Source organism: Mustela nigripes, chromosome 6 (genome assembly GCF_022355385.1).
Source record: "Mustela nigripes isolate SB6536 chromosome 6, MUSNIG.SB6536, whole genome shotgun sequence".
NCBI classification, from domain to species: Eukaryota; Metazoa; Chordata; class Mammalia; order Carnivora; family Mustelidae; genus Mustela; species Mustela nigripes.
In genome coordinates this window covers 8184504-8211849 of record NC_081562.1, presented here as the reverse complement: position 1 = coordinate 8211849, position 27346 = coordinate 8184504, and the positions used below count along the sequence as shown (strand labels likewise).

The window sequence follows — 27346 nt, the reverse complement described above, 5'->3', positions numbered from 1 at the left end:
AAAATAAACTTTTTAGAATAGATACAGAAAGAAATTGCAACTCACTGCTTTTTAAAGCATTGGATATTTAAACAGATTTTCAGACTGTGTTGCTCTTTCCCAGTAGTCCATTGCACTTTAAAATACAGGAACTGAGTTACAGTAACTGGGTCATGAGGAATCCCATCTTCTCCCACTTACATCCAGAGGAAGCAACTACAGCAGGATCCCTGGCCAGCCTGCCTTAGATGGTCAGCCTCTGTCTTGCCAGTTTTCATAATGCCACGTTCTGGAAGTGGTGCACTGCTGCGGGTGGATTCCCACCACAAGTTCCCACTGAGACTGAGGGACACATCATCTGACTCCACAGAGTTCCAGCATTCAACCTATGGGAATCCCAATAAAACCTCTTCCTTGATGATGTTTCTATAGTTTCCGTTGAAGTTGCCTTTGGGGTATGAATTGTGCACATCAGGCTTTTGTATGTCTATGCCAGAGGCAGGGAGGGAGAAGGGCCAGTATTTGTGAATATGGACAGAACCCCAGGAGACTTGGCATGTAGGGAGAACACCTCATCCTTAGTTGTTGTCATTTAGTTTTCGTTTTCTAGAAACAAAGCATTACCCGGTCAGGAGAGCCGGCTTCAGTGTTGATGGTCAGTTCTTTGTACAGCTTGAGGCGTTACCACTCCCCGACTTGAGTCCTTCAGGAACCGTCTTTGTGGCTTTTGCCACGCCAGCAAACATTTACTTCACGTTTTTCTTTCATGTGTCTGACTTTGAACTTGGCATTTTTCTGGATGGTATCTGGGAAGCTGTGAGTTCAGTGTGCTGGATCACCTAAAATCCTAAGTATCTGTTCAGTATTGTGGGGGAACTGGGCGCCAGATCTGGGTCTCCTTCTAGCTCCGGCATTTGGAGAGTGGCGTCAGGCCCTGCCTTGAGCTTGGAAGCAGCCTCAGTAGTTTTGGAGATGTGCTCTTCCCGTTTGCTGTGCGGAGTGGAGGTTGGCAGCCTTATGTATACGTTACATTCAGACGTGTGTTACAGGGTATAGGAGTCTAAATATTACATTCTTCTACATGTGAAGCATCAATTACATTATCTTAATTTCTTTCTTTTTTTTTTTTTTAAGATTTTATTTATTTATTTGACAGAGAGAGACCACAAGTAGACAGAGAGGCAGACAGAGAGAGAGGAGGAAGCAGACTCCCCGCAGAGCAGAGAGCCCAACGTGGAGCTCAATCCCAGGACCCTGGGACCATGACCTGAGCCGAAGGCAGAGGCTTTAACCCACTGAGCCACCCAGGCGCCCCCATTATCTTTTTTTGTTTTTTCTTAAGATTTTATTTATCTATTTGACAGACATAGATCACAAGCAGGCAGAGAGGCAGGCAGAGGCGGAAGCAGGCTCCCTGCTGAGCAGAGAGCCCGATGCAGGGCTGGATCCCAGGACCCTGGGACCATGACCTGAGCTGAAGGCAGAGGCTTAACCCACTGAGCCACCCAGGTGCCCCAACGCCCCCATTATCTTAATTTCTTAAGATTCAGCACGTGTTCAACTAGAATGTTCATTGTCGTGGATCATTTTTGCTCTTGTTGGTGGTCTTAATGCACATGTTCACGAAGCTGTAGACATGAACTCATTCAGGAGTGGGTACACGGATTTATAGGATGCTTGGTACCCGCCTTAAAAACACATGTAAAGTGTCCAGTATTAGTAATACAGAAGAAAAATATGAAATGCAGAATGTAGAGTTTTATGTTAACCACACTGGAGATGACATGGGAAAATGCCTAAATTGTGATCTGTAACTGCGTATCATGATTAATATATACTGTATTATTTTTGAGGCCTGTTGCCTATCACAGAATTTTTCTTGGGCACCCAGTGGCTAAGTTGGTTAAGCAGCTGCCTTAGGCTCAGATCATGATCTCAGGGTCCTGGATCAAATACTTTCAGGCTTCCTGCTCAGCAGGGAGTCTGCTCTCCCTCTGTCTGCTGCGCCGCCCCCCGCCCTGTGCTTGTTCTCTCTCCCTCTCTCTCCCTCCTCCTTCTTTCAAAAAAATAAATAAAAACCTTTAAAAACATTTTTTTTTTTTTGACATTGCTAATGCTTTGTGTTTTATGTGTTCTCTACTTGTGTTTTTAAGACCAGGTACTGAGTGTTCCGTAGATCCATGGATTCCAGGAATATCCCCTAAAAGCCAACCAGATGTTGTCATATATTCAAATCAAGGGTTTTGCTGTGTGTGTGTGTGTGTGTGTGTGTGTGTTGTTTTGTTTCAGGAATATACTTTAAAGTTCACTTTAATGGGCTTCTTTAAAACCAAACAGTCATATTTTGTAAAAGGAGTAACAAACCAAAATAGGTGGATAACCAAATGTGGTTAGTTTTATGCATCCTCTTAGTTTAAGTAAAATACTGGGTTCTGCTCAGTCACAGAGATGGAATGTTTGCACGCCATCCACAAACATTTCATTGGCTGCAAGGAGATTGAATATAGATGTTAACTTTCTGGTGTGATATTACTTTAACAGAGAGAAGGAGCAAGAAAGGGAAGAACAGTTAATGGAAGACAAGAAAAGGAAGAAAGAGGATAAAAAGAAAAAAGAAGCCACTCAGAAGGTAGGTTTAATTACTTAAGTCTGTCTTGACATCCACCAAGCATCTAGAGTAAGTAACTGCCTTGGGTTGGATACCTGCGAGCCCAGCAATGCTGCTTAGTTCACTTGAAAGTTTTAAGATCTGAAAGTGGGAGAAAGTTGGAGACCTGCATTTGTTTCCATAAGTAGGTATTCAGGAGAGCTACAGCTGATTTAATGAGAACAGCAGTAAACGAAATCGAGAAAGGCAAGAGGGTCCCCAGCATTTAAATTCTTAGAGTTTCCTCATTCATATCATAATTAATCTCCATTTTCTTAGGTTAGCTTGTAAAATAACTTCTTAAGGCTTGTTAAGTTCACCACAGTGTTCTCCTTTTGGTCCCTCTTACAGCACTGTCATTTGTAGAGTCTGATTAGTGCTCTGGGGGAGATAATATACCATGGCATTGAGGCCCTTGCTTAGGGAAGAAGAGATGGTAAAAGAAAAAGGACACAGGCCTCACCTCTGTCAACTGACAAGTCTTTTTTTTTTTTAAGATTTTATTTATTTATTTGACAGAGATACAGCAAGAGAGGGAACACAAGCAGAGGGGCTATAGGAGAGGGAGAAGCAGGGAGCCCGTTGCAGGGCTGGAGCCCAGGACACTGGGGTAATGACCTGAGCCGAAGGCAGATGCCCAACAACTGAGCCACTGAGATGCTCCTGTCAGCTGACAAGTCTTAATTGATGAGCTGGACCTCAGCGCTGTCCGAGCAGAGACCAGCGGGCCCCGCGCCCCTCCTTCAGTATGTGCTCCTCTGCCCCCTCCCTGGTCTAATCTCCCCCACCTCCACTCTTCAGCATTGCCTGACTTAGGCTCTGGCTCAGCAAGAGTGTTCTGGTGCCTTTGGGGGAGGTAAAATGATTTGCCTCCAGTTCTTGTTACTGCTGACTAGCACACTTGGGAAGTAGGACCTCAACTGTGAGTCAGGTTTGAGGGTTCCTGCTGTAGTGCCAGGTTATTGAAGCCAAGTTTAGGAAGGTAGAAAGTCCAGATTTAGAACAGACCCCAGGCAGGCAGTCATACACAAACCAGTGTGGGGTGTCACGGGACACCACAAGTTATCTCAGCATTATTGGATAGAACTGTTATTCCCATAAGTCAGTTTTCTGAATTTCTGAAATAGATCATTTTTGGATGCCAGGAGAAAAAACAATACTGGAAATATTTTCTGAATTGGATTGCATATGACCCTGCCACATTAAACATGTAAAATAGGGCGCCTGGGTGGCTCAGTGGTTAAGCCGCTGCCTTCGGCTCAGGTCATGATCTCAGGGTCCTGGGATCGAGTCCCGCATCGGGCTCTCTGCTCAGCAGGGAGCCTGCTTCCTCCTCTCTCTCTCTCTGCCTGCCTCTCTACCTACTTGTGATTTCTCTCTGTCAAATAAATAAATAAAGTCTTTAAAAAAAAAATAAACATGTAAAATAAAATTTCATCTTTTCTTCATGACTTAATTAAAAGGAATATTCGTTACTGTTTGGTACTATAATATAATAGACTCTGCACATGCTCATTAAGGTTTTGTCTGCTTTTCTTGGTGTTTCTGTTTCTGTTAGTAGTGGTGTGCTCACCATCCCATCCTCGTGCTACCAGGGCACCTGCTTTTAACATGTTGCTTCTGATCTGAGCTTGTTAGAATTATCTAAAATGTCAGGAAAGAGTCTGACTAAAGATGTCAGATAACAACCTAGAGGATTTTTTCATACTTGCCTTTGGAGACACAGCCCCCTTCCACGTATTGAGGTGTGATAAGCAGGTCCGCCCGCGAGAACGTGTCAGGGCATTGCCCCTCCTCATACTGACCTGTTCACTGAAGAGTGAACCGCAGTGAAGGTTTTCTTTCCTTTAGGGCATTCCCATTTCATCAACTAAGTTGGTATAAAAATTGGATTTTGCAGTCTGTGGGAATGAATGGTTAATAGGCTAGACATGGGTGAACTTGAGCAAAGAGTGGTAACAAGAAGATAGCAAATCGAGTGATTATTTTAGGCAATCTGTGATCTGTCTTCATTCTTCACAAAGGTCATAATATTCCTCAACTGGAAAATAATCAGCATCTGGCTGTGATTGATAAAATATGCATCTGTAAACTTTACTGTGGATCCACTAATAGAAAAATGATTTACAATACAAGATGGTGTGGGTTTACTCAAGAGCAAATTGGGTATTTAGGCAGAGAATGTCATTTATACAGCTGGTCACTCTCCCTGTGTACTTGTATCTACATGAAGAACTGGTTCAGAAATTATGGCAAAGAAGAAAATCACCATAAATAAAATTCCAAATGGTTACATATGAACAATAACATTCAATCATTTTTGTTCAAAAATGTTCTAGATCGGCTGACATGGGATTCAGGCCAACACATGGCCTTGGATATTGTTGTATCATACTGAACCATTGTGCCATTCCAGAATTAAAATCTGATTTAGCAGTTTTAAGGAAGAGCACAAAGGTTACCATGTGATTGTCTTAGTGGCTCCCAACCTTATTGTAGAGACAGCGGCTCAACGAGGAGGCATAAAATGTGCTATGATGCAAAGAATCATAGGGAATGTGCCAGAGGCTCTATCATGTGGTCATTCATTCAGTCTGCACCGTTTACGGTGCTTCCATCCTTCTCGCTGCTTACCCTCTTGCTCTACAATCATCTCTTCGTGTCTGTCTTCCTGTTAGACTGTCAGTTTCTCGAGGTTTTACTCATATTTGTATTTCCGGGAAGTTAGGGCAGTGCCCAGTTCATAAGAGTCACTCAAAACCCGTTTGTTTAGGGGCACCTGGGTGGCCCAGTGAGTTAAGCCTCTGCCTTCGGCTCAGGTCATTATCTCAGGGTCCTGGAGTCCTGGGATCGAGCCCCGCATTGGGCTCTCTGCTCAGCAGGGAGCCTGCTACCTCCTCTCTCTCTCTGTCTGCCTCTCTGCCTACTTGTGATCTCTATCTTTCTTTCTCTCTCTCTCTCTGTCAAATAAATAAATAAAATCTTTAAAAAAAAAAAAAAACCTGTTTGTTTAACAGATCAGTGGTTAAGAGTGAGTGTTGGCAATGTGATTTTCTTGAAGAATCGACTTTTCCTTAAAGCTGAATCAAGCTATTTCCACACACACATTAAACTTGAGCTTTTCTCATGAAAATGGTGTGGGTTTACTCAATTTGCTCTTTCTAGAGCCATCGCTGAGTAAACCGGGTTAGATTTCCATTCATGGGAAAGGTGTCAAGGAAGGATTCCATTCACATTCATTAAGCTGATGCTGCTGAAGGACCATTGTTCAGTGTTGGCGGAACACATGCTTTGATCATCAGCTTTCCACCGTCTGGAGGACAGCTCTTTTAACAGAACCCACATTGTAAGACACAGTTGACTTTACTTGGGTTTGTCACTTACAACTGGGGAAGGCATTGACTTCCTGTATAACTGATCTTCAAAATGGCATTCTGAGAAATGTTTATAATGTTATAAAGCTTAAATTGCCTTAAGGAATTGGTGGTATGTGGATGCAAATCAGTTCATTCGTGGTGAAACGGAGTTTTAGAAAAATTGCACAGTAGACTTGAGCTCTTTAACAGTTGGTACAGGGAAACACATTCATTTTAAAGTGCTGTCTACTACAAATTCAATAGAGTCGAATTAGCTTGTCTTTTAATGCAAGAGTGTAAGGAACACTCCGGGAGGTCATACAACTAGGGCATTTCATTCAGATTCTGTATCAGGCATTAGCGTGCTGGAATCCACTGCAGAGCGGGTTGGTTAGCTGTAGGACATACACTCCAAAGACGGCATGCTTGCATGAGCACCCGTCGCAGTGGCCTGCACTGCTTATCAGCCACAAATAACCAAACATCTTCTTTTCTATATCAAAGTCAGAGAACCATTAAAAATGCTTTAGAAGATTAACATTTGGGAAAGGGAATCAAAATCATGTACGATCTCCATAATAGTAATGAAAATAATGTAAGCCTATTAGAATTCTGGTGCATTTCCTTTTGGGTGTTTTTCTTATGCATGGCCTTTTGTGGTTTTTTTAATATCATAGGGCATATATAATTAGGTGCACTCCTTTATTTTCCTCTCAATAGCAGAAGCAGTTTCCATGTGGCTCCTAATCATCATATCCAAACTCTCTAAAAAACCTCTTATTACATTCAGCCTATCCAACCTTTTAAGTTAATCACTTCCATAGATTTATTAGTTACTATATAAAGAAATACTTTCAACAAAGCAGTCTTTATTTGTTCAGAATTTACATGTTCACTCATTGCTGTATTTCATACTGTTTTCATGAACTTTGATTAAAAACAACAAATAAATACTGAGTGTTGGCATAGGGTAATCTGACTTAATCTTTATAACAACCCTTTGTACTCGAGATCCTGTTCTTACTAATCCCCATTCAACAGATAAATAGAAAATGGAGATCACACAGCCAGGAAGTGGTATGGCTTGGTTTTCAATCCTGTCTTTCTGCCATGGCTTCTGATACCTCTGATGATGGGCTTCTGAACTTTTGCCTTATAGATTTGAGATTGAATGTTTGAGTCCATACTTATAGGGTAATCGTTTTGTCTGTATGGCTAGTTTAGTTTCTAGGCTCTATCCATTTGCTTTTCTCTAGTCATAGCATGAAAATGACAAACAGCATTCCTGGCACAGCTACTTCATCATTTAGTAAGAGTGGAATGCTTTTTGTTTTAATTTTTAGTATCCATAGTAGTAAGTTATAATTGTAAGTTATAAGTGGGCATGTGGCATTATAGAAGGACATCAGCGTGGACTCTCAAGCTTTTTTCATGAACTTTGATTAAAAACAACAAATAAATATTGAGCATTGGCATAGGGTAATCTGACTTAATCCTTATCAGACATGTCATAATCCTTAATCCTTATCAGACATGTCTGCATGTCTGATAGCCTGAATTCCTTAAGTCATTAGAATTACAGTAGTCCTATAATAGGGAACTAGAAAACATATCTCATTCACTTTTGTCTGTTAATTTATTTTTCAGGTCACGGAACAAAAAACCAAAGGTAAGATTTTTTTTTTCTTTTTTCAGTCCTTGGAACCTTCTGTGTTTAGATTTTTACACCCTTGCTGACTCAGCCTCCAATCCACTTGGTTAGTGAGAGTGGGTGCAAGGTAATTAAGTTGGTTGTTTACAACCACTGAAGAGCAGTAATGGCAAATTAAAAGTATTTGTAGTAGTGTTTCTAGTTGGCCTTAAATTTTTTAGAAGGCAAAGGAGATTAGAAGAAGTAATACCTTGTTTTGAAAGTATATGGGTCATGATTTTGAACTGAACCTTTTCAAAACAGTAAGAAAAAGAAAACTCTAGCCGCTCATTTATAGATGGGAACTGCAGAGGATTGCTAAACATCTTGATGCATGCCATGCATTGTGTCTGAAAGGGCGCGTTAAATGTCTGGGATGGTCAGGTGGTCCTCTGAGCTAGAGCCCGGAATGTGCTTTTTCAAAAAATAATACATTTTAACTCTGTTACAGACTAGTGATGTGTCGTAAACAGAAGCAGATGTTCTTCAGGCCATCCCCAACCTAATGGTCTGTGCTTTCAGATCTCTCTCTCTCCTGTTCATTTGGATTATGCAGTTTTGTGCATAATCTGGTGCAGGTTGGATTATGCAGTCTGATGGTGGTTGCACTTTTGGTTGGTTCCCCTGCAGAACGGTAGACCTCATTCCTTGAGACCAGTGTTCTGACTCCTGTCCTTGCCCACTTAAATATGTGGTTCTCAGCTAGGATATGCATTGACATCATTTGCATAGACTTGCCAAATACACAAGTGTGGACCTCCTCCTAAACCTTCATGGTCTCAGGCCACAGACCTAGCAGATGTATTTTGAGAAGCTCTATAGGTGACCCCAATACATACCCCAGGTTGAGAACCACTGCCTTGGATGGAAGGAATCACATTAGGACTGTGATAACTTGGAAGAAGGTCCGGGTATGGATAGGCCAAGATATGAACGGATAGGCCAAGATGTGATGGGAGACCCTCTAATGATTGTTTTCTTTTTGGTTTTGTTTTCTTTTGTTGACTGCTAGGCCAAACCATGTCCAACAGTGATGGAAAACTAATAAAGACGGTGCTAGTTTTGGGGGTTTTTTTTTAGATTTTTTATTTATTTGATAGAGAGATCACAAGTAGGCAGAGAGGCAGGCAGAGAGAGAGGAGGAAGCAGGCTCCCTGCCGAGCAGAGAGCCCAGTGCGGGGCTTGATCCCAAGACCCTGGGATCATGACCTGAGCCGAAGGCAGAGGCTTCAACCCACTAAGCCACCCAGGCGCCCCAAGACAGTGCTAGTTTTTAAGGAAACTTAGTTCTGGAGAACAAATTCTCATATGACTAGACATTACTGTAATGTATTTCTAATCAAAATGCATTTCAAGGGAGAATATAGTCTGGGGCCTTGTAGTGATTTATAAAATAAACTGGTAAGAACATTTGTTAGTTATAATTGTCTTAATTTTTAGAATAGTGTTTTCCTCTTGTACTTTTAGCCAGTACCCAACACAGAAGTGGGCTTTATGTGGAAGTATCTTTATAAATTATATGTTTGAAATAGAAATTATACTTAACCATAAAAATAGAGTTATTGGTAGTAGTACAGAATCCATATTTTCTATACCAACATACTATCTAGGAAAGAATTGGGGCACATAGTATTTATGTTTATAGGACTTTCTGATGATTATCAAGACAACAGATGAGAGTATTGGCATTTTCCTGGAAAATCCAGGCTCTGTGGTTGTTGAAACATGGTGGTTAGGTTCCTGGGCTTGGCCACAACTCTAACATTCATGACGCCAAGTACTAACTGAGCTATGGAAACAAGCTGCTCTGTATGGTAAGTGGTGTTTCTATTGGAAAATCGAAAATCCATTAAGGCATTCTTGGATTTTTTGTGTATGTGCTGGGTCTGTTCTCAGAAACACATTCCTCTTCCCTCTGCCAAAATCTTAAAAATCAAACTTCCTTTCCTACTTACTATTGAATTTTCTTTCCAATTAGGATTTTTCTCTCACCTCCCATAAAATGGATTATAGCCTCACAGTTTCCATACTTTTTCTACCCCATCCCCCATCAGAAGTTAATCCCTGGGCGCCTGGGTGGCTCAGTGGGTTAAACCACTGCCTTCGGCTCCGGTCATGATCTCAGGGTCCTGGGATCGAGTCCCGCACCGGGCTCTCTTCTCAGCAGGGAGCCTGCTGTCTCCTCTCTCTCTCTGCCTGCCTCTCTGCCTACTTGTGATCTCTGTCAAATAAATAAATAAAATCTTAAAAAAAAGTTAATCCCTAAGTGAGCTGAAAGCCTGTTTCAGATCTCCTAAGGAATTTATTTAGTAGAACCAAGGAGAAAATAGAAGTAAAAATAAAAATTATCTCTGGGGTATGTTAGGCCATAAGTAGAGGGAGAGGAAAAATGAGAATTCTGGAGAGAATACAACAGGAGTTCAAGTGGAGGTTATATGAAGACAGGGCCTAGCACTGGGCCTGATCTTTCTGGGGTTTTGCCCCACTTTACAGCCACATTTTTATCTTTGTTCCCAAAAGCATGTCTGGGCATTCTAAATCCTTTCTTCTCTCCCTTAGCTGATGTTTCTAGGTCCTGTTCCTCTTCCCAAAGATGGTGCCTTTCTTAGGCAGTCTCCCCATAACTCTGAATCTGCCCCTCTTTTCCCAGTAGACCCTATGAGAAAAAAGACTGTTGGTGCCAAGTCTCTGGTTGTTCAGAGGACTGAAGTAAGATTTGTCCATATTTTGGGAAAAAAAAAAAAAAAGATTCATTATATGTTCTGTCTTTAACTTCCATTATTTTATAAAAAGAAAATTCTGGAGAATAGAAATAAGATTTCAAGTGGAGGTTATGTGAAGACATGGCCTAGAGGAGGGCCTTGCTGTCCAGTAGCAGACAGTACGAAGCACTTAAAGTAGAAGCTGATGTCCCACTTCGTTGGATATTGGACTTAGAATCGAAGGGGTCTGTGGGATTGATGTAATAGACCAGATATAACAGGGATGAAGGGTAAGGTTAGGACTAAAAGGGGTGCCTGGGTCAGTTAAGCATCTGACTCCTGATCTCAGCTCAGATCTGAATCTCAGGGTCTTTAAACTTCAAACCCTGCATTGGGCTCCATACTGGGCCTGGAGCCTACTTAAAAAAATATCAAGACTAGAAAGACTGTGCAATGGAGGAGTTTGGACATAGCAATTTTTCCTTGTTAAAAAGATGTTAGGATCCTGGTTGGCTTAATGGTATAGTTATCGGTATGAAATGATTGATTTATAAAAACTAACATGACCTGGGGCATCCGGGTGGCTTAGTCGGTTAAGCCTCTGTCTCTTGGCTTGACTGGGTCGTGGTCTTAGGATCATGAGACCCAGTCCCATATCCCTCTCTGTGCTCAGCGCAGTCTGCGCGAGATTCTCTCTCTGCCCCTGGCCCCGCTTGTGTGTGTGCTCCAGCTCTCTCTAGAGTAAATAAAATCTTGAAGAAAAGATGACTGACGTGACCTTAAGTGCTGTTCATAGAAATGCAGTATGTAGGAAGGGATTTGCAATTCCTATAACAGGCACCACACTGTGTAAAGAGACAGAAATCAACTTGTTTAGAGCCTGTGGGGTTTGAACCAGATTGGTCAGCGATTTGAGCCTGTGTTGCCTTGGGGAGGGTTATACACATGGAGATGCTTAACCCTCAGTGGAAGGCTTACCGCCTGAGGAAGCTCAGGTAACGGTCTTCAGAGATTTGAAGGGTCCTGGTGCCTGACACTTACTAGTCTCTTGGTAAATGTCTGTCAGGTGTTTTGTTCAGTGCAGCCTATTCTTACAGCCAAGTACTGATAGTGAGAATCAAAGCAACAGGGAAAAGCTTCCAGCTTAATATAAGTTGAAATTTTTAGATACTGTCCTGCACAGCAGCAGGTCATAACCTTTACCCCACATGAACACAGCTGAGGGACAGCACCTTCCCATCAGCATACTTGGGGTGATGGATCATTGTGGTACACTGGCCACAAGTCTCTCTGCTGAGTCTGCCCTAGAAGGCATATTTAGTAAATGTGTGTTGGTGGTTGAGATAACCTTGAGTCTACTCTCATTTATTAAGATTTGAGGTGGGTTCCCCCCAGGTAGCTAATTTACAAACTAAACTAATTGCACACCTGGTAGAAACACCTGTGTATTCTCACACTGGTGGGAGCGTTTGTTCAGAGATGGAATTGACTGCCTCTAGAGAGTGAGTGAATGCTGGTATATGACATATGGCTCAGCTGGTGGGCATAGAATAGTCCAGGGAGGAGGCAGTGAGGACTTGAACCTGGTTAGGAACAGTGGTAGAGGAGGAAGGAAGGTATCAGAGAGATGCTTTGGTTCATTGGAATGTAATGATGATCAGATAATGATGTGCGGGGAAGAACAAAGTCTAGGACACCTTCCAGGTTTCCTACTTGAGCGGATGGTTAGGTGATGACTCTATTCCTTGAGCTAAGAAATAATGGGGCGCTGGCTAAAAGGAAGAAAGGTGAAAGAGATCTGAGTTGGATGGTAGTGATTTGGGAAACACTTGGACATAAATGTTAAAGTCCAAGTATGGGGAAACTTGTACTCAAGTAACTTAAATGTGGGAAGAGTTTAGACCTCATCTTCATGTTCAGTTTTTTGGAGGTTTTTTGTTTTGTTTTTTTAAAGACTAAATTCATGGGGTCCTGGGTGGCTCAGTCATTTAAGTGTCTACCTTGGGCTCAGGTTATGATCCTAGGACGCTGGGATCAAGCCTGCATCAGGCTCCCTGCTCAGGGGGAAATCTGCTTCTCCCTCTGCCCGCCACTCTCCCTGCTTGTGTGCGTGCTCTCCCTGCCCCCCTCTCTTTGTCAGATAAATAAATATCTTAACAACAACAACAACAATTGGGAAGACTCCTCCCAGCCCTTGCCAACTTCTTGTTTATTGTCATAATAAGAAGAGAGGGGATTGGGAATGCCATCTGCTATGAGAATCTCATCTGCTATGAGAATCTTACAGGCACAGATAGAAAATGAATCACTGAATAATTCATCTTCATTCATTTATCAGTTATTTTTATCTATCGGCTGTTATAGGTCATGCAGAACCTACTATATTGATAATATCTGGCAACGACCAACTTATTTTCTCAAGAAATAGCTTTATTCTTCTCATAGGTTGTGGATTCTCTGACCTCCCTTCCTTACTGGGAGGCCCAGGACTGCCTCATGATTGGCTAAGATTAGACCAGGGATTGCCTTGAAGTGACTTCAGGCTCCTATTTGTTTTTGTTACTCACAGTGCTCACCAGTGCCCAGTGGGAGTAGACTGGGCCCCCTGACTTCTGATGATATCTCTCTCTCCATAAAGGAGCCAGTTCAACGAGCAGCATGCTGGCCCAGCATCCTTTCAGCAGTCGGAGCAGTACAGCCACCAGAGCTGGCCCAGACATGCCTCTGGAGGTCAGGGATTTGGGCCTCAGAATCATCTGACTTACCTGGCTCAGTGGTTGTTTCCGTAACATTGCCAGCTTCTGTTTGCCAGGTAGATTTTCTTGGAAGGAGGGGGGAGCCTGTCGGTAGGATGAAGCAAGAGAGGTGCCGAAGATCATCCTTTGTAGGGTTGAGGGGAAAACCAAAGGGTATATTTTCAGTCACCCTGCACATTCCACACTTCCTGTTTGCCATTTTTAAAAGTAAGATAAAACATTAAATTCTTTTTTTTTTTTTTTTTTTTTTTAGACTTTATTTGTTGACACAGAGAGAGAGGGACAGCAAGAGAGACAAGCAGGGGGAGTAGGAGAGGGAGAAGCAGGCTTCCCGCTGAGCAGGGAGCCCGATGTGGGGCTCCATCCCAGGACCCTGAGACCATGACCTGAGCTGAAGGTAGACACTCAACAACTGAGCCACCCAGGCACCCCAAACATTAAATTCTTTAAAATAAGTAGGAAAAATACCTACATTTTGGAATTTTTATTTAATTTTATTTGCATTTTTTATTTTATTTTACTTTTTTTTTTCTTTTTTAGAGTGGGAGAGAGAGAAAGGAGGGACAGGGGGAGAGAGAGAAAAAGTACTCTTAGGCAGTCCCATTGCCAATCCCAGGGAGGGGCTTGATCTCACGACCCTAATAAGATGATGACCTGAGCAGAAATCAAGAGTCGGCTGCTTAACCGACTAAGCCACCCAAGTGCCCCTGAAATTTTTATTTTAAATAAAGAGTTGGAATAAACATACAAGAACCCCTTAAAAATTTTGTTTTTGACACCAGCAAAAAAATTTATAATGTTTCTAATTATTTACAGAGTGCAAAGCAAGAGTGTTCGAGTTCAGGTAGCTGTAGAAACCAAAATCCATGGATTTTGTGACTCCAGGGCTGAGGTTTCCTGTGGGGATCTCCTCTGTGCTAGGCCCCAAGAGAAAAGATGAAAGGAGGGTCCTCGTTCTTGACGGATTCCTGGCCTGGTGAGGGTGAGGAGCTCGTGAATGAGAATTTCAATATAATGTGATAAATTCATGGTGAAGAAAGATGGACATCGTGTTCCAGGAGCACAAACAAAGGTGTTTTGCCCATCTAGTCTAGGGACTTCAAGAAAAGCTTCTCTTTTGAAGGTCTTCAAGAAGGTGGATAAAGGGCAGGGGCATTCTGGTTGAGCGCCCTGAACCTTCCCCAGCGGCTTTGCCTCATGCCCATATGTACCCTCAGACTGGCTGGGCAGCCCTTCAGGGATTCAGGGGAGCAGATGGTGATTGCTTCCCACCCCCCCTTAATGGATGGAATGGAGTTCTATGGCATCGCTGTCTTTGGGCCCCTGTCACCATCTCTCCCCACCTCTGCCGTCCCTCCAGTAAACTGAAGGTGCAGGGAAGTTGAGAAGGACCACGTCCGTCCACAGTTGGATGGAAGAAGGGTTGTCCTGTGGGAATTGGTCTCATGGAAGCTTTCTTAAAAACAATCTTTAGAAAAAGGTGTTTGGTTTCAAAGACCGTTTCCCAATCTCTCTCTTTCAGTGCCCGAAGTGACGAAACCAAGTTTAAGCCAACCAACGGCCGCCAGCCCAATTGGCAGCTCTCCATCGCCACCAGTCAATGGTGGCAACAATGCCAAAAGGGTGGCAGTGCCGAACGGACAACCGCCAAGCGCCGCCCGCTACATGCCTCGGGAGGTGCCGCCGCGATTCCGTTGCCAGCAGGACCACAAAGTGTTACTAAAACGTGGGCAGCCCCCTCCACCGTCCTGCATGCTCCTTGGGGGTGGGGCAGGGCCTCCTCCCTCCACCGCACCTGGAGCAAACTCAAACAACGCACAAGTGACAGGAACGCTGCTGCAGGGTGACGGTGGGACTGCACCAGGTGAGGGTTCCACACTGGGAACGTTTCCCGCGGCAGCTTTAAAACTAGTGAGCGTGTCTTCTCTATGGCCTGGTATAGGGTCCACGAAAACCCTTCCTTAGCTGGACTCTTGGGGTCACTCAGAAGACAGGCGAGGATCCCAGGATGAAATGCACACCAGCGCTTTCTGAAACGGGGTTTTAGCGTCCAGCGTGTGCTCTTGGCACGAGAGCTAATGTGGCTTTCGCTCGTCATCACCATTTGGGACTTTTTTCCCTCCTCAGACGAGCGCATTATAAACCCAAGCGTCCATAGTTCCAGCCATCAGCACAAGTGTGTGCTCAGGGTACGACTGGAGGTGGGGCCGGTGCACAGGCTTGTTCTGAACCTTACCTGCCTGTGCTTCTGCTTGCAGAACGCCGGGGGCCGAGAGAGAATTATCTCTTAGGTTACTCTGTAGAATCTCGTGGGAGGAGATACCAAATAATACCATTCTGTAGTTTTTTATTGGATTTTTTAAATTAATTGTTTCTTTAGGGGATTTTGAGTTTTGTTAAGAACTGTATGTAGGGGCGCCCTGCTGCCACAGTTAGAGTGTGCCCCTCTTGATCTTGGGGTCATAAGTTTGAGTCCCACATTGGGTATAGAGCCTACTTTAGACAGACAGGAAAACTGCATGTAGATATAAGGCATCTTTAGCAGAAGGGCTTTACAAGTTTTGAGAGTTTTTAATAGGTGAATACTAAATCAGCTAACAGCCGAGAACCTCCAAACATCACCTCCCCCCCTTTTGTTTCAAATCTTTATTAACAGATTTCCTCTTAGCTCTTACAGGGTTTTTTTGAGGCTGTACTAAAATTCAGAGCTTGAACATCATCAGGCCTTGGCAAGAACAAGGAATTGGTCATTGTTAACTGAAAGCATGCTTCATTCTGGTTCTGAGTTTGAACATAGAATTGCCTTGGAAAATTCTGTCACTATCTCTTGTGCAGAGTAAAGATGGAAAGAAACCTCACAGTTACATGGGCTCTCTGCAGACTTTCCTGTGGTGGCCATCAGGCCAGGCCTAAAACAGGCAGAGGAAAGCCTCAGGGCCCCTCCTCCTTGGCCCCTCTAAGCAGTTGCAGAAGGAAGTCTGTGCTGGTGGTCATATCAGGTTTTTCTGCAGCCAGATCTAGCCAGGCCTGGATGTAGACATGAGTCCCTCGTTTGCATTCTTAAAACCAAGGAGACCCCCTAAATCTCAAAATGGTTGGAGATTCTCTAATTTCTACACTTAATATGGCTCTGTGCAATATTTTTTCAGTCTTATGTTGATTTAAAGCATCTTGGTTAAAATAACTAAAACAAGTTTAGAAGAAATTACTGAGTTAAAAACATCATTTTTCTTCCCACCAAATATGATAAGTTACACCAAGATGTGTGCTGAGCCAGACTAATTTGTCAGACTAAGTTCCTTGAGCATACAAGTGATCCATACTCGTCTGCCCCAGCATCTAGCTGGGTGGGCATTCAGCATTCATTAGATGCTTACTGAGCAGCAAAGCACTGGCCACTATGAAGAATTCAAACCTTAGCAAGATAGGGTCTCTGCCTAAGAGAGGGAGCTTCTGGGCGAGTCTCTGTGTTAATGTGGGGGAAGGTAGATGGGAACACAGTACCCCAGCACTGAGCTTTGGACAGGGAAAGGTTATTTTCAAGTGATGAACTAAAAACCAAACCAAAAACCTCATAGAGGAAATAGCACTTGTACTAGGCCCAGAAAGATGGATAAACTTCAGTATATGAATCCAAACAGGGGAACCAGTAGTTCCAGGGTGAGAAGGCACAAGTCGTGGACTGTCGAGGAGTGCAGAATGTAGGCATCCACATAGAAAGTAGTGGAAGATGAGACCAGACAAGTCCGTTGGCTCCAGATTGTGCAGTGTCTTGATCAGACTCGAGTTTAGCTTTGTTCTTGTGCACGAAGAAACTTGTGGAAGCTTCCCATACAGCAGTGATCTAATTGACAGGGTGCTTCAGAGCAATTTACTCTAGCCAGGAGTGCTTAGAGTAGATTGGAAATAGAAAGCAGCTTCAGCTTGTTACTGCATTGTCTCATGATACAAAAAGGCCCTTCTCTGTCAATAAGAATGACAAGGGGACAGCTTTGAGAAACGTTGTGGAGTGACACTTAGCAATACCGCACCCCTGCAGAATGAGAGAGAAGAGATGACTAGCACAGGTGTGGCACAGTTAACCAAGACAGGCAACTGGGTAGAGAAGCTAGTTTGTGGGGAAAGGGGATGTGTGGCTGTGATTAATCAGATCATCTCTTTCCCAGAGTCAACCCTTGGAGGTGCTGCTGCTTCAAATTATGCAAATTCCACTTGGGGCCCGGGAGCCTCCTCCAACAACGGCGCCTCCCCCAACCCCATTCACATCCGGGACAAGGTGATTGTAGACGGGTCTGACATGGAAGAGTGGCCTTGTATTGCCAGCAAAGACACTGAGTCTTCTTCCGAAAACACCACCGATAACAACAGTGCCTCGAACCCTGGCTCTGAGAAGAGCACTCTGCCAGGAAGCACCACTAGTAACAAAGGAAAAGGGAGCCAGTGCCAGTCTGCAAGTTCTGGGAACGAATGTAATCTTGGGGTCTGGAAATCTGACCCTAAGACTAAATCTGTTCAATCTTCCAACTCTACTACAGAGGGCAACAGTGGACTAGGAAATTGGAGGAATGTGAGTGGTCAGGATAGAGTCGGACCTGGCTCTGGCTTCAGCAACTTTAACCCAAATAGCAACCCATCTGCCTGGCCAGCGCTGGTCCAAGAAGGAAATTCTAGGAAAGGGGCATTGGAAACGGATACGAGTAATTCCAGTGCACAGGTTAGCACAGTAGGTCAGGCGTCCAGGGAACAGCAGTCAAAGATGGAAAATGCGGGTGTTAATTTTGTTGTCTCTGGCAGAGAACAGGCTCAAATTCATAACACTGATGGACCAAAAAATGGAAACACTAACTCCTTGAACTTAAGTTCACCAAACCCCATGGAGAATAAGGGAATGCCCTTTGGAATGGGCTTGGGGAACGCCTCCAGGAGCACTGATGCCCCTTCACAAAGCACTGGAGATCGAAAGACTGGGAGTGTTGGATCTTGGGGTGCAGCTAGGGGGCCTTCTGGAACTGACACAGCCTCTGGACAAAGCAATTCTGGAAACAATGGGAACAATGGAAAGGATAGAGAGGACTCCTGGAAAGGAGCTTCTGTTCAGAAATCATCTGGGTCAAAAAATGACTCTTGGGACAACAATAACAGGTCTACGGGTGGGTCCTGGAACTTTGGCCCTCAGGACTCTAACGACAACAAATGGGGTGAAGGGAACAAAATGACATCTGGGGTCTCTCAGGGAGAATGGAAACAGCCGACTGGGTCTGATGAGTTGAAAATTGGAGAATGGAGTGGTCCAAACCAACCAAATTCTAGCACTGGAGCATGGGACAATCAGAAGGGCCACCCCCTCCCTGAAAACCAAGGCAATGCCCAGGCTCCCTGTTGGGGAAGATCTTCCAGCTCCACAGGAAGTGAAGTTGGAGGTCAAAGCACTGGAAGCAACCACAAAGCAGGAAGTAGTGACAGTCATAATTCTGGCCGTCGGTCATACCGGCCCACACATCCTGATTGTCAGGCTGTCTTACAGACTCTTTTGAGCCGAACTGATTTGGACCCCAGGGTGCTCTCAAACACTGGCTGGGGCCAAACTCAAATTAAGCAGGACACAGTGTGGGATATTGAAGAGGTGCCAAGGCCTGAGGGGAAGTCTGACAAAGGAACTGAGGGGTGGGAGAGCGCTGCCACACAGACCAAGAACTCAGGGGGCTGGGGAGACGCACCCAGCCAAAGCAATCAAATGAAGTCTGGATGGGGGGAGCTCTCAGCCTCTACAGAGTGGAAAGACCCCAAGAACACAGGAGGCTGGAATGACTACAAGAACAACAATTCTTCCAACTGGGGAGGCGGACGACCGGATGAAAAGACATCTTCCTCTTGGAACGAGAACTCCAGCAAGGATCAGGGGTGGGGAGGGGGGCGCCAGCCCAATCAAGGATGGACTTCCGGGAAGAATGGTTGGGGAGAGGAAGTTGATCAAGCGAAAAACAGCAGTTGGGAAAGTTCGGCAAGTAAACCTGGGTCTGGGTGGGGTGAAGGAGGGCAGAACGAAATCGGAACTTGGGGGAACAGCGGGAGTGCAAGCCTAGCTTCCAAAGGCGGGTGGGAAGATTGCAAAAGGTCTCCAGCATGGACTGAGACTGGCAGACAGCCCAGTTCCTGGAATAAACAGCACCAACAGCAGCAGCAGCCACAGCAGCCACCGCCACCACAACCAGAGGCTTCCGGTTCATGGGGAGGCCCGCCCCCACCACCTCCAGGCAATGGACGACCTTCCAGTTCCAACTGGAGCAGCGGGCCACAGCCAGTAACCGCTAAGGATGAGGAACCCAGTGGTTGGGAAGAGCCATCCCCACAGTCAATTAGTCGGAAAATGGACATTGATGATGGCACTTCGGCGTGGGGAGACCCTGACAGTTACAACTACAAGAATGTGAATCTGTGGGATAAGAATTCCCAAGGGGGCCCAGCTCCTCGAGAACCAAACCTGCCTACCCCGATGACCAGTAAATCAGCATCAGGTAGGCAGTGGCTGCTTCTTGCGGGGTCAATAAGGAAAAATCCTAAACCGGGGCATTGGCACTTATTCCTTTATTCTGCATTTATTCAAGTTGGTTTTGTTCTGGAAATCTTTCTACATTAACCCTACTCTACGGTTAACAGACGCTCTCTTTTTATAAAATGGTAGTGATAACAGATGCTGGTGGCACATTTTAATGTTCTTTCTTGGCAAAAGGAAAAAGATGGCCATCCCTGTGTTAGTCTCCCAGAGGGTTTTTTTGTTTTTTTTTTTTTGTGGTAATTGTATTGGTCTTGCAGAATCCAAAAAATGTATCTTGCTAAACAAACTATGCTCCAGATTTTAAAAATGAAGAATTAAAATAGTAGCAGAAATAGACCTGATTTCCATTCAGTTTCTACCCATGGACATATCCTCTGTGTTTCTCCTTCCCCAGCGAAGGGAAGTATTTTGTGTTGTTCTGGAAGGGGCCGTTGGAATGCTGTAGCACAGCAGGATCTGGAAGTGGAATACTTCACATAAGAAGTTGCTCTCTCATGATACTCACTTGCCCAGAATTAAACTTTCTTCTTCCTCTGTCTGAATAGAAACCATAGCCATACCTGGTAAATTAAAGGTAGTGCTAGTAATACCATCTTTGGCATTGTCAACTTGAATGTCCCCTTAAAACATATAATTCAGCAAATTAAGGGGATGCACTCTTCAGGTGGGGTTTTGTTTCTGTTTTTCTTGGTAGAATTAATACTTAGTTTTCCACTCCTCGGGTAAGCATAGTGTTCAGTGAATGTATTTATGGGCACTTAGAAAATGATTGCTTTTAACTAGTTCTCTTTTCCCCCCACAAATATTGAAAAGAATGAAGCAGGAAATAAAGATCGCTTATTAATTCCCTGACCAGCATTTAAGACCTGCTAACATGAAAAAAATTTATTATCCATATAGTAAAAAACCTTTAAACTATATAGAAAAGCGAAATGTAGTGAATAAAAGAATCTTAGCCCCCGGGGTCTCCTCCCACAGGTAATGTCTTAGAGTTTTGTGTCTCATTCAAAATTTTGTTCATACCTGTAGCAAAATATATCTATCCTTTACAGCTTTTACACAGAAGGGATTGTACTGTATACGCTGTTCTTCACCTTGCTTTTTTCATCATACTTTAAAACTTTCCATGTTAGCACATACATTTTTGTCTTTTATTTGCTTCTGTGTACAGTGTTTATTTCATGGGTGACACAATTGGCCTAACCAGTCCCTCTTTGATAGATACTTAGGTCGCTTCCAGATGGTTTCCAGCAGCGATCCAGTGAGCACTGCTGTACATGTAGGTTTATGTACTTTACAAGTGTATCTGTCGTATAGTTTCCCGGCAGAGGAAGTACTGGGCCAGAAGTTAAAGTGACAATGCCCGTTGCCTCCTGAGGGTGGAAGCCGTTCCTATTTCTGCCGGCAGAACCCAGGAGTGCCTGTTTCTCCCACTGTCGCCGCCCCTCCCCCACCCTGGCTCCCTGGCTCCCTGGATATTAGGATGTTTCCTTTAACAGATCCTTCTTAGAGACCCATTTTCTTTCTTTGCAGTCTGGAGCAAAAGCACACCACCTGCTCCAGATAATGGTACTTCAGCTTGGGGTGAGCCAAACGAAAGCAGTCCTGGGTGGGGTGAAATGGATGACACGGGAGCATCGACCACAGGCTGGGGGAACACACCCTCCAACGCTCCAAATGCCATGAAACCTAGTAAGTGTACAGCCTTATTTGTGAGGGAGTCTCCGTTGATCTGGAGGCCAAACATGTTGGTGAGGCGTGGGCTGATGTTTAAACTGTCGTTTCAATGAGACTGAGGACCGTGGACCTTTAATAAACCATCAGTCGCAAATGACCGTGACTTAGCTTTGCGTATGTTAACATGTTTACAGTCTAGAAGACATAAGTTGATTTTGTTGAGTTCATTTTAAGTTAGGTTTAGTATCTGGCCAGATTTGAAATGTTGCCGTGGTGCTTTTTTTGCCAGTAACGTAAATATTGCTCACCATCTCTGTTTTGCATCTCTGCCCCTTTGTTAGTATAATTTGAAAAGACTTTTCCTGGCTTTTACTGTGGATCACAGTCTCTGCCGCTCAGTGACTTTATCCTTCTGTTTCTTCCTTGTCCCTTTGTCTCTCCTCTCATACTTCCACCCACATAGGAACATTTAAGGTTTCTTGAATGCAACAAAGATTTCTTCATTTGAGTTTTTATACGAAGCATGTCACACTTATTCATAATCATTGAAAGTCTAAGCTATCCTTGATCCAGCTGGCAATGTGTAGGCCCAGTAATTTGTAAAACTTTGTAAACCGATGCTATGGAATGTTGAAAAATTCAATTTCAAGTGCCCGTTTTCACTTGTTTGTCGTTGTCTTTAAAAGTATTCCAACATCTCTTTTCTGCCATATTGCAGATTTAAGGAATTATCTTTTGATTTAAAAGTGTGGTCATACTGAGTGCTCAAAATTTGAACTAGAATAACAAATTCTGTTGTCAGTTCTATCATATGGTATGTATGACTCTTAACAGTGCCACATGAAGAAATATACTTTTAGCTATTTTCTAGAAATTGATTCTTGTATCTGTAATTTGCATTTTAAAAATTACAAATCTCCTTCACTTCATAGAAATAGAAATAGCTTTATAAAGATGATGGTTTCATCATGATTTTCGCTGTAAAATTGGTTGTATCATCATGGGAAATACCACGCTATAAACTTGAAATAGATCCAAAATGGATGTTGGAAGACATGAACCAGACCCTCGGCACAAGGAGACGCTTGGGCAGTACTGTCAGGATTTCTCCGTGTCTTTCCCAACCTTAGAATCACCCTTCTTCCATCAGAAAACCTTCTCAGTTTAAAAATGTCTTCATCTCTTCAGGATCGTCTGTAGTTAAAGCTATAATGGTACCTACCCTTTGTCTAGGTAATATAAATGTGGAAGGGGCTAGATTGTTTGCCTTGCCATAGAGATGGATTAGATATGATGACAAACACCTCAAATGCTGCACTCATAGGGACTGAGCATTGTGGTTATTGCCATATATAGCTATCGCATACGATTGACCTGTTCTTTTCCTAAAGATTCCAAATCTATGCAAGACGGCTGGGGGGAGAGTGACGGTCCAGTGACGGGAACTCGCCATCCCAGCTGGGAAGAGGAGGATGATGGAGGAGTCTGGAACACCGCCGGCTCTCAGGGAAGTGCTTCCTCCCACAACTCAGCAAGCTGGGGACAAGGAGGAAAGAAGCAAATGAAGGTAGTAGCCCACTTTAGAAATGCTTGAGCTTGCTTCTTCATTCTTAGAAGGCAGAACTGAGAATTTTCTAATGGAGGAGTCCCTGAGGTCCTAAGTAAGGGGGAAAATATTTTCTTAAGAGCAAATAATTACTTCCTCTTTACTCCTCATCTTCCTTCCCCATGACCTTGAAACCTCAAACTACAGAGCTGTTGCTGTGAACAAAGTGGAATTTTCAAAGAGGTTTTTTTCACTTTTAGTTTCCATATGATGATAACTCTTTGGAAGCTTTCAAGGCATACCTTATAAATGTTTTATGCTTTTGCATTCTAAAGCCAAGGAAGTCTTTAGGGTAAGTCCCAATGATATATAGAAGAGAAACCAAAGAAAGATAGCTTCTCCAGTGGTGATCAGCATGACTGGTTTTTATCCGATTTCGGGAAATTCCAAAACCCAGAACCATTCTTCCAACAAAGTGAAGTGCTGGTGCGTAGCCCTGCTGTATCTGCCGGCTGATATTATCTATATCCTATGCCTGTTCTAAAGTTGTCACTTTCCGGAGCGCTTGAGTGGTTCAGTTGGCTAAGCATCTGACTCTTGATTTCAGCTCAAATCTTGATCTCGGAGTCACAGGTTCAAGTCCCACATTTGGCTAAATGCTGCCATGGAGCCTACTTAAATAAAAAAGGGGGGGGGGATAAAGTCGCTTTCCTTGTGTTAGAGCAACTCGGTTTCTACTTTGATTTGCATAATTTGATGAGAACTTTGGTTTCAATCTAGAACAAGTCTCTGAACCTGAACCACTCTCTCAGCAGAGGCGTTTTTTCCCTTCTGCAGGTAAATTGATGGACATAAGGAGTGGGCAGTCGTATATTTAATTTCAACATGGGAGCCTTGCTGCCCCGTGAAACATTTCAGTGAACATTGTCCTGGTTTCAAACACCAAGTACCCTCCTGGAAGGTCTTTGGTTGGCTAAGGGGGCTGGCTGTGCCTTCATCCCCTTTATTGCAGGATGCAGTTTTGTTCTGAATAGGGTAGCTCAGTAGCCGAGAACACAGATGGTTCCTGTTGGAGGCATCCTGGGTAAGCAGCCAGTCACAGTTTCCCTCCTAAGGACTTCTGTTCCCTCACTCTAGTCACAGAAGGAATTATTCAGATAAACGGGTCAGCATCTTTGTACTCATATTGTCTCACTTGCTGTGGCTTTGTTTTTGTCATTTACGAATTCCCAATGAGTCGGATTATAAAAGACAGTTGAGGGAGACTGCTGATTGACCCGAAGTGAGCAAGGGAAAGGTGCTGGCCCCGTGGGTGGCCCTGAGACGTAATTGATCCGGCTCAGTGGGAATTCAGTGTTTCTGCCCCGTGACTGACAGTTCTGACCTTTTGTATTCAAGAGCCTTTTTTTTTTAACTGATTGTGATCGAAGGCAGATAACGTAAGATTTACCATTTTAGCCATTTTTAGGTGCACAGACAGTTCATTAGTGTTGAGTGCATTCACACTATTGTGCAACTGTCACCACATCTCACCACAAAACTCTTTTCATCCGCAAAACCGAAACTGTTTGCGTTCAACAAAAACTACCAGTTAGTTCTCCCCTCTCTCCAGTGAGGGCTTTCTTGACGTTAAAACCTATAACTGAACTGAAATAAACTTACTCCCTTTCAAGAATAATAAAACTGACGTAACAGATATCATCAAAACACAGAGTTTTTATCGGTAGATTGTGCAAGTGCACAAAGCCCCATCACCCCGTGTCCCCAACAAATCCTCATCACAGTTCCACCTGCCTCCTCCATAGAAGTAAAAGAGGAGCTGATGCTGGGTGTCCTGTTTAAGGAAGAAACTAGGTCCCTTGAGAAACAAAAACCCAGGCGCACCTGGGTGGCTCAGTCGGTTAGGTGTCTGCCTTCACTCAGGTCATGATCTCAGAGTCGTGGGATCTAGTCCTGCATCAGGCTCCCTGCTCAGCGGGGAGTCTGCTTCTCCCTTTCCCTCTGCCCCTCCCCACCGCTCGAGCTCATGCTCGCTCTATCTTAAATAAATAAGTAAAATCTTAAAAAACAAAACAAAAAAAAGAAAAGTAAAGAAACAAAAACTCAGCATCTGCCTTACTTTACAGTAAGATCTGTGAGGTCTTCCGCTAGGCCTCTTTCCCATTGGGGACCCTGGTTGTTTATACTGTTAAATAAGCAGACGAAGGGTACGTGGATGAGTCCTCGTTGTTTGCACACAGAAACTAATGACCAGCTTAAATAGCCCATTTTAATAGGTTAGTGCCTATTTATTTTATAATAGGCACTAGCATCAAACTCTTCCATTACAAACTGGGTTACAAGAAGATAATAAAGGGGAAAGTACTAGGACGCAAACATTGTGTTTGTGATCTGACATTGTGATCTGATATTGACCTTCTTCTGTTTATGAGGTAAAAATACCAGCAGACCTGGGTGCCTGGGTGGCTCAGTCAGTTAAGCATCTGCCTTCAGCTGAGGTCATGATCCCAGGGTCCTGGGATCTCGTCCCATATCAGGCTTCCTGCGCAGTGTGGAGTCTGCTTCTCCCTCTCCCTCTGCCATTCCCCCTGGGGGCGTGGGGGAACCCGACTGTATATTTTTCCAGTTAATTCTAATTCAATGTGACAAAAGAAAAATGAAAACACAGATAGAACTAAAGCTTATTAATCTTTCATCTAATAGATTAAATATCAAAATAACCATAGTCAAAGAGGGAAATTTGGGCTCTAAAAGGTAAACTGTTGGTTCTGCATTTTCAGTCAGTACTTAAATGCAACTCAGATATGAAGTGAGATAAAATAATTTGGTTCTGAGGTTACATATTTCATTTCTGTAGTGCTCACTGAAAGGAGGAAACAATGATTCATGGATGAATCCTCTTGCCAAACAGTTTTCAAATATGGGATTGCTGGTAAGTTTCGTTTTCTTTTATGTGTAATATAGCCCAGCTTTTACTTTTAGTACAGATGTTAAAACCACTGCCACATAGAGTACAACATCACAGAGTTAGAAACTGGTTAAACAGTGTTTCTGATTTAAGCAATATTTGTCTTCTATTCTTTTATTCTTAGTGATCTACTCCAATATTTAATGGTTATGGCTTTTGAGTTTGTAGTCCTTGTAACCTTTTCCTTAGGTGGCTAGAGGAAGAAAGAGCCAAGCCTTAAAACTTGTAGAATTTTCCCTGACTACTCCTGTATCAGGTTTAATATTACAGTTTTAAAAACGGCAGCAACAGCAAAATAACTAGAGAAAATATTTGTAATTAATTATATAGGAAATTCTTGGAGGACTTCTCTCTTTTTTTTTTTCTTTCCCTTATCTCTTGGGAGCATCATGGGGACACCCCGTCCCTGGTTGCCAAAAGACAAATAGCTTGACTTGGCTGCACATTTCCAGATTTGATGACTTGACGAGTCACGAGAAGAAGTTGTCATCATTTGGCTGACACTCATGGAATTTGATCCTGAGCCGACTGGAGCTTGAGGACAGGGTTTTATTTCTCTAAGCGGCTATTTAGCTATTGCTGTGTCCATAGAATTACTAAAGCTAATTCTGTGTGAAAATTGAATTTGGGAGTATAGACACCAATGGCAATCAAATTAGTCGTATCCCGAATGATCTTGTCTTCATCCCTGTGTAAGGTTCACATCAAAGGGCCGTGTATGGTGCCCGTCAGACGCCACAGCTCTCATGTAAATAATGCCATTTTTTCCCCTCTGATCCAGACATTGAATTCAAACCTTTAATCCTCCCTCCCTGTTGCTTCTTTTTCAGAGTCAAACTGAAGATAATCCAGGCAGCAAAATGGATTTGTCTGTAGGTGTGTATCACTCCACAGATAAGAATGGAATATATATTGTTGTTAATGATGCCACGTTGGATCCCTGCTCAGTTTGAGTTGGGGTGGTGCTATTAAGCAGACGTGAAGGACTGTCCTAGACACTAGGTGGGGGTTGAAAACTCAAACGGCTGTAGGATCCCGGAAGGTCCTGTAAATGAATGGTGTATGCCAGGTAGGAGAAAGTGGGAGTTGGAGGCCACTAGTTACTGTGGGGGCATATGTACCCATTTACAAGATCTAGGATTCAGCTTTGTCAGAGCTTTCAGTTTACAAGCAAGGCCAGAAATACATACATGGACAACCCGATACTTAAATATTGGAAGCTAATTCAGATTTTTTTTTTTAAGATTTTATTTATTTATTTGACAGATGGAGCTCACAGAGAAGCAAGCAGAGAAAGAGGAGGAAGCAGGCTCCCTGCTGAGCAGAGAGCCCGATGCAGGGCTCGATCCCAAGACCCTGGGATCATGACCTGAGCTGAAGGCAGAGGCTTTAACCCACTGAGCCACCCAGGTGCCCCGCTAATTCAGATTTTAAGAACTGCAGTGTATGGTGGTACCTGGGTGGCCCAG

At 43.6% G+C, this 27346-nt stretch overlaps 1 protein-coding gene across 7 annotated transcripts in view; it reads left to right on the top strand.

Moving 5' to 3' along the window:
* Nucleotides 1-27346, top strand: part of TNRC6B (trinucleotide repeat containing adaptor 6B) — a 246345-nt gene that overhangs the window by 180967 nt on the left and 38032 nt on the right. For 5 of the 7 annotated variants that reach the window (XM_059401954.1, XM_059401952.1, XM_059401957.1 and 2 more), the window contains 8 exons: nucleotides 2521-2608; nucleotides 7630-7651; nucleotides 14653-14994; nucleotides 17297-19645; nucleotides 21220-21378; nucleotides 22755-22930; nucleotides 25767-25841; nucleotides 26708-26753. In XM_059401954.1, the coding sequence (XP_059257937.1) occupies nucleotides 2521-2608; nucleotides 7630-7651; nucleotides 14653-14994; nucleotides 17297-19645; nucleotides 21220-21378; nucleotides 22755-22930; nucleotides 25767-25841; nucleotides 26708-26753 (3257 nt within the window). The remainder of the gene's footprint in view (nucleotides 1-2520; nucleotides 2609-7629; nucleotides 7652-14652; nucleotides 14995-17296; nucleotides 19646-21219; nucleotides 21379-22754; nucleotides 22931-25766; nucleotides 25842-26707; nucleotides 26754-27346) is intronic. The other 2 variants (XM_059401956.1, XM_059401958.1) reach the window with 1 other exon arrangement.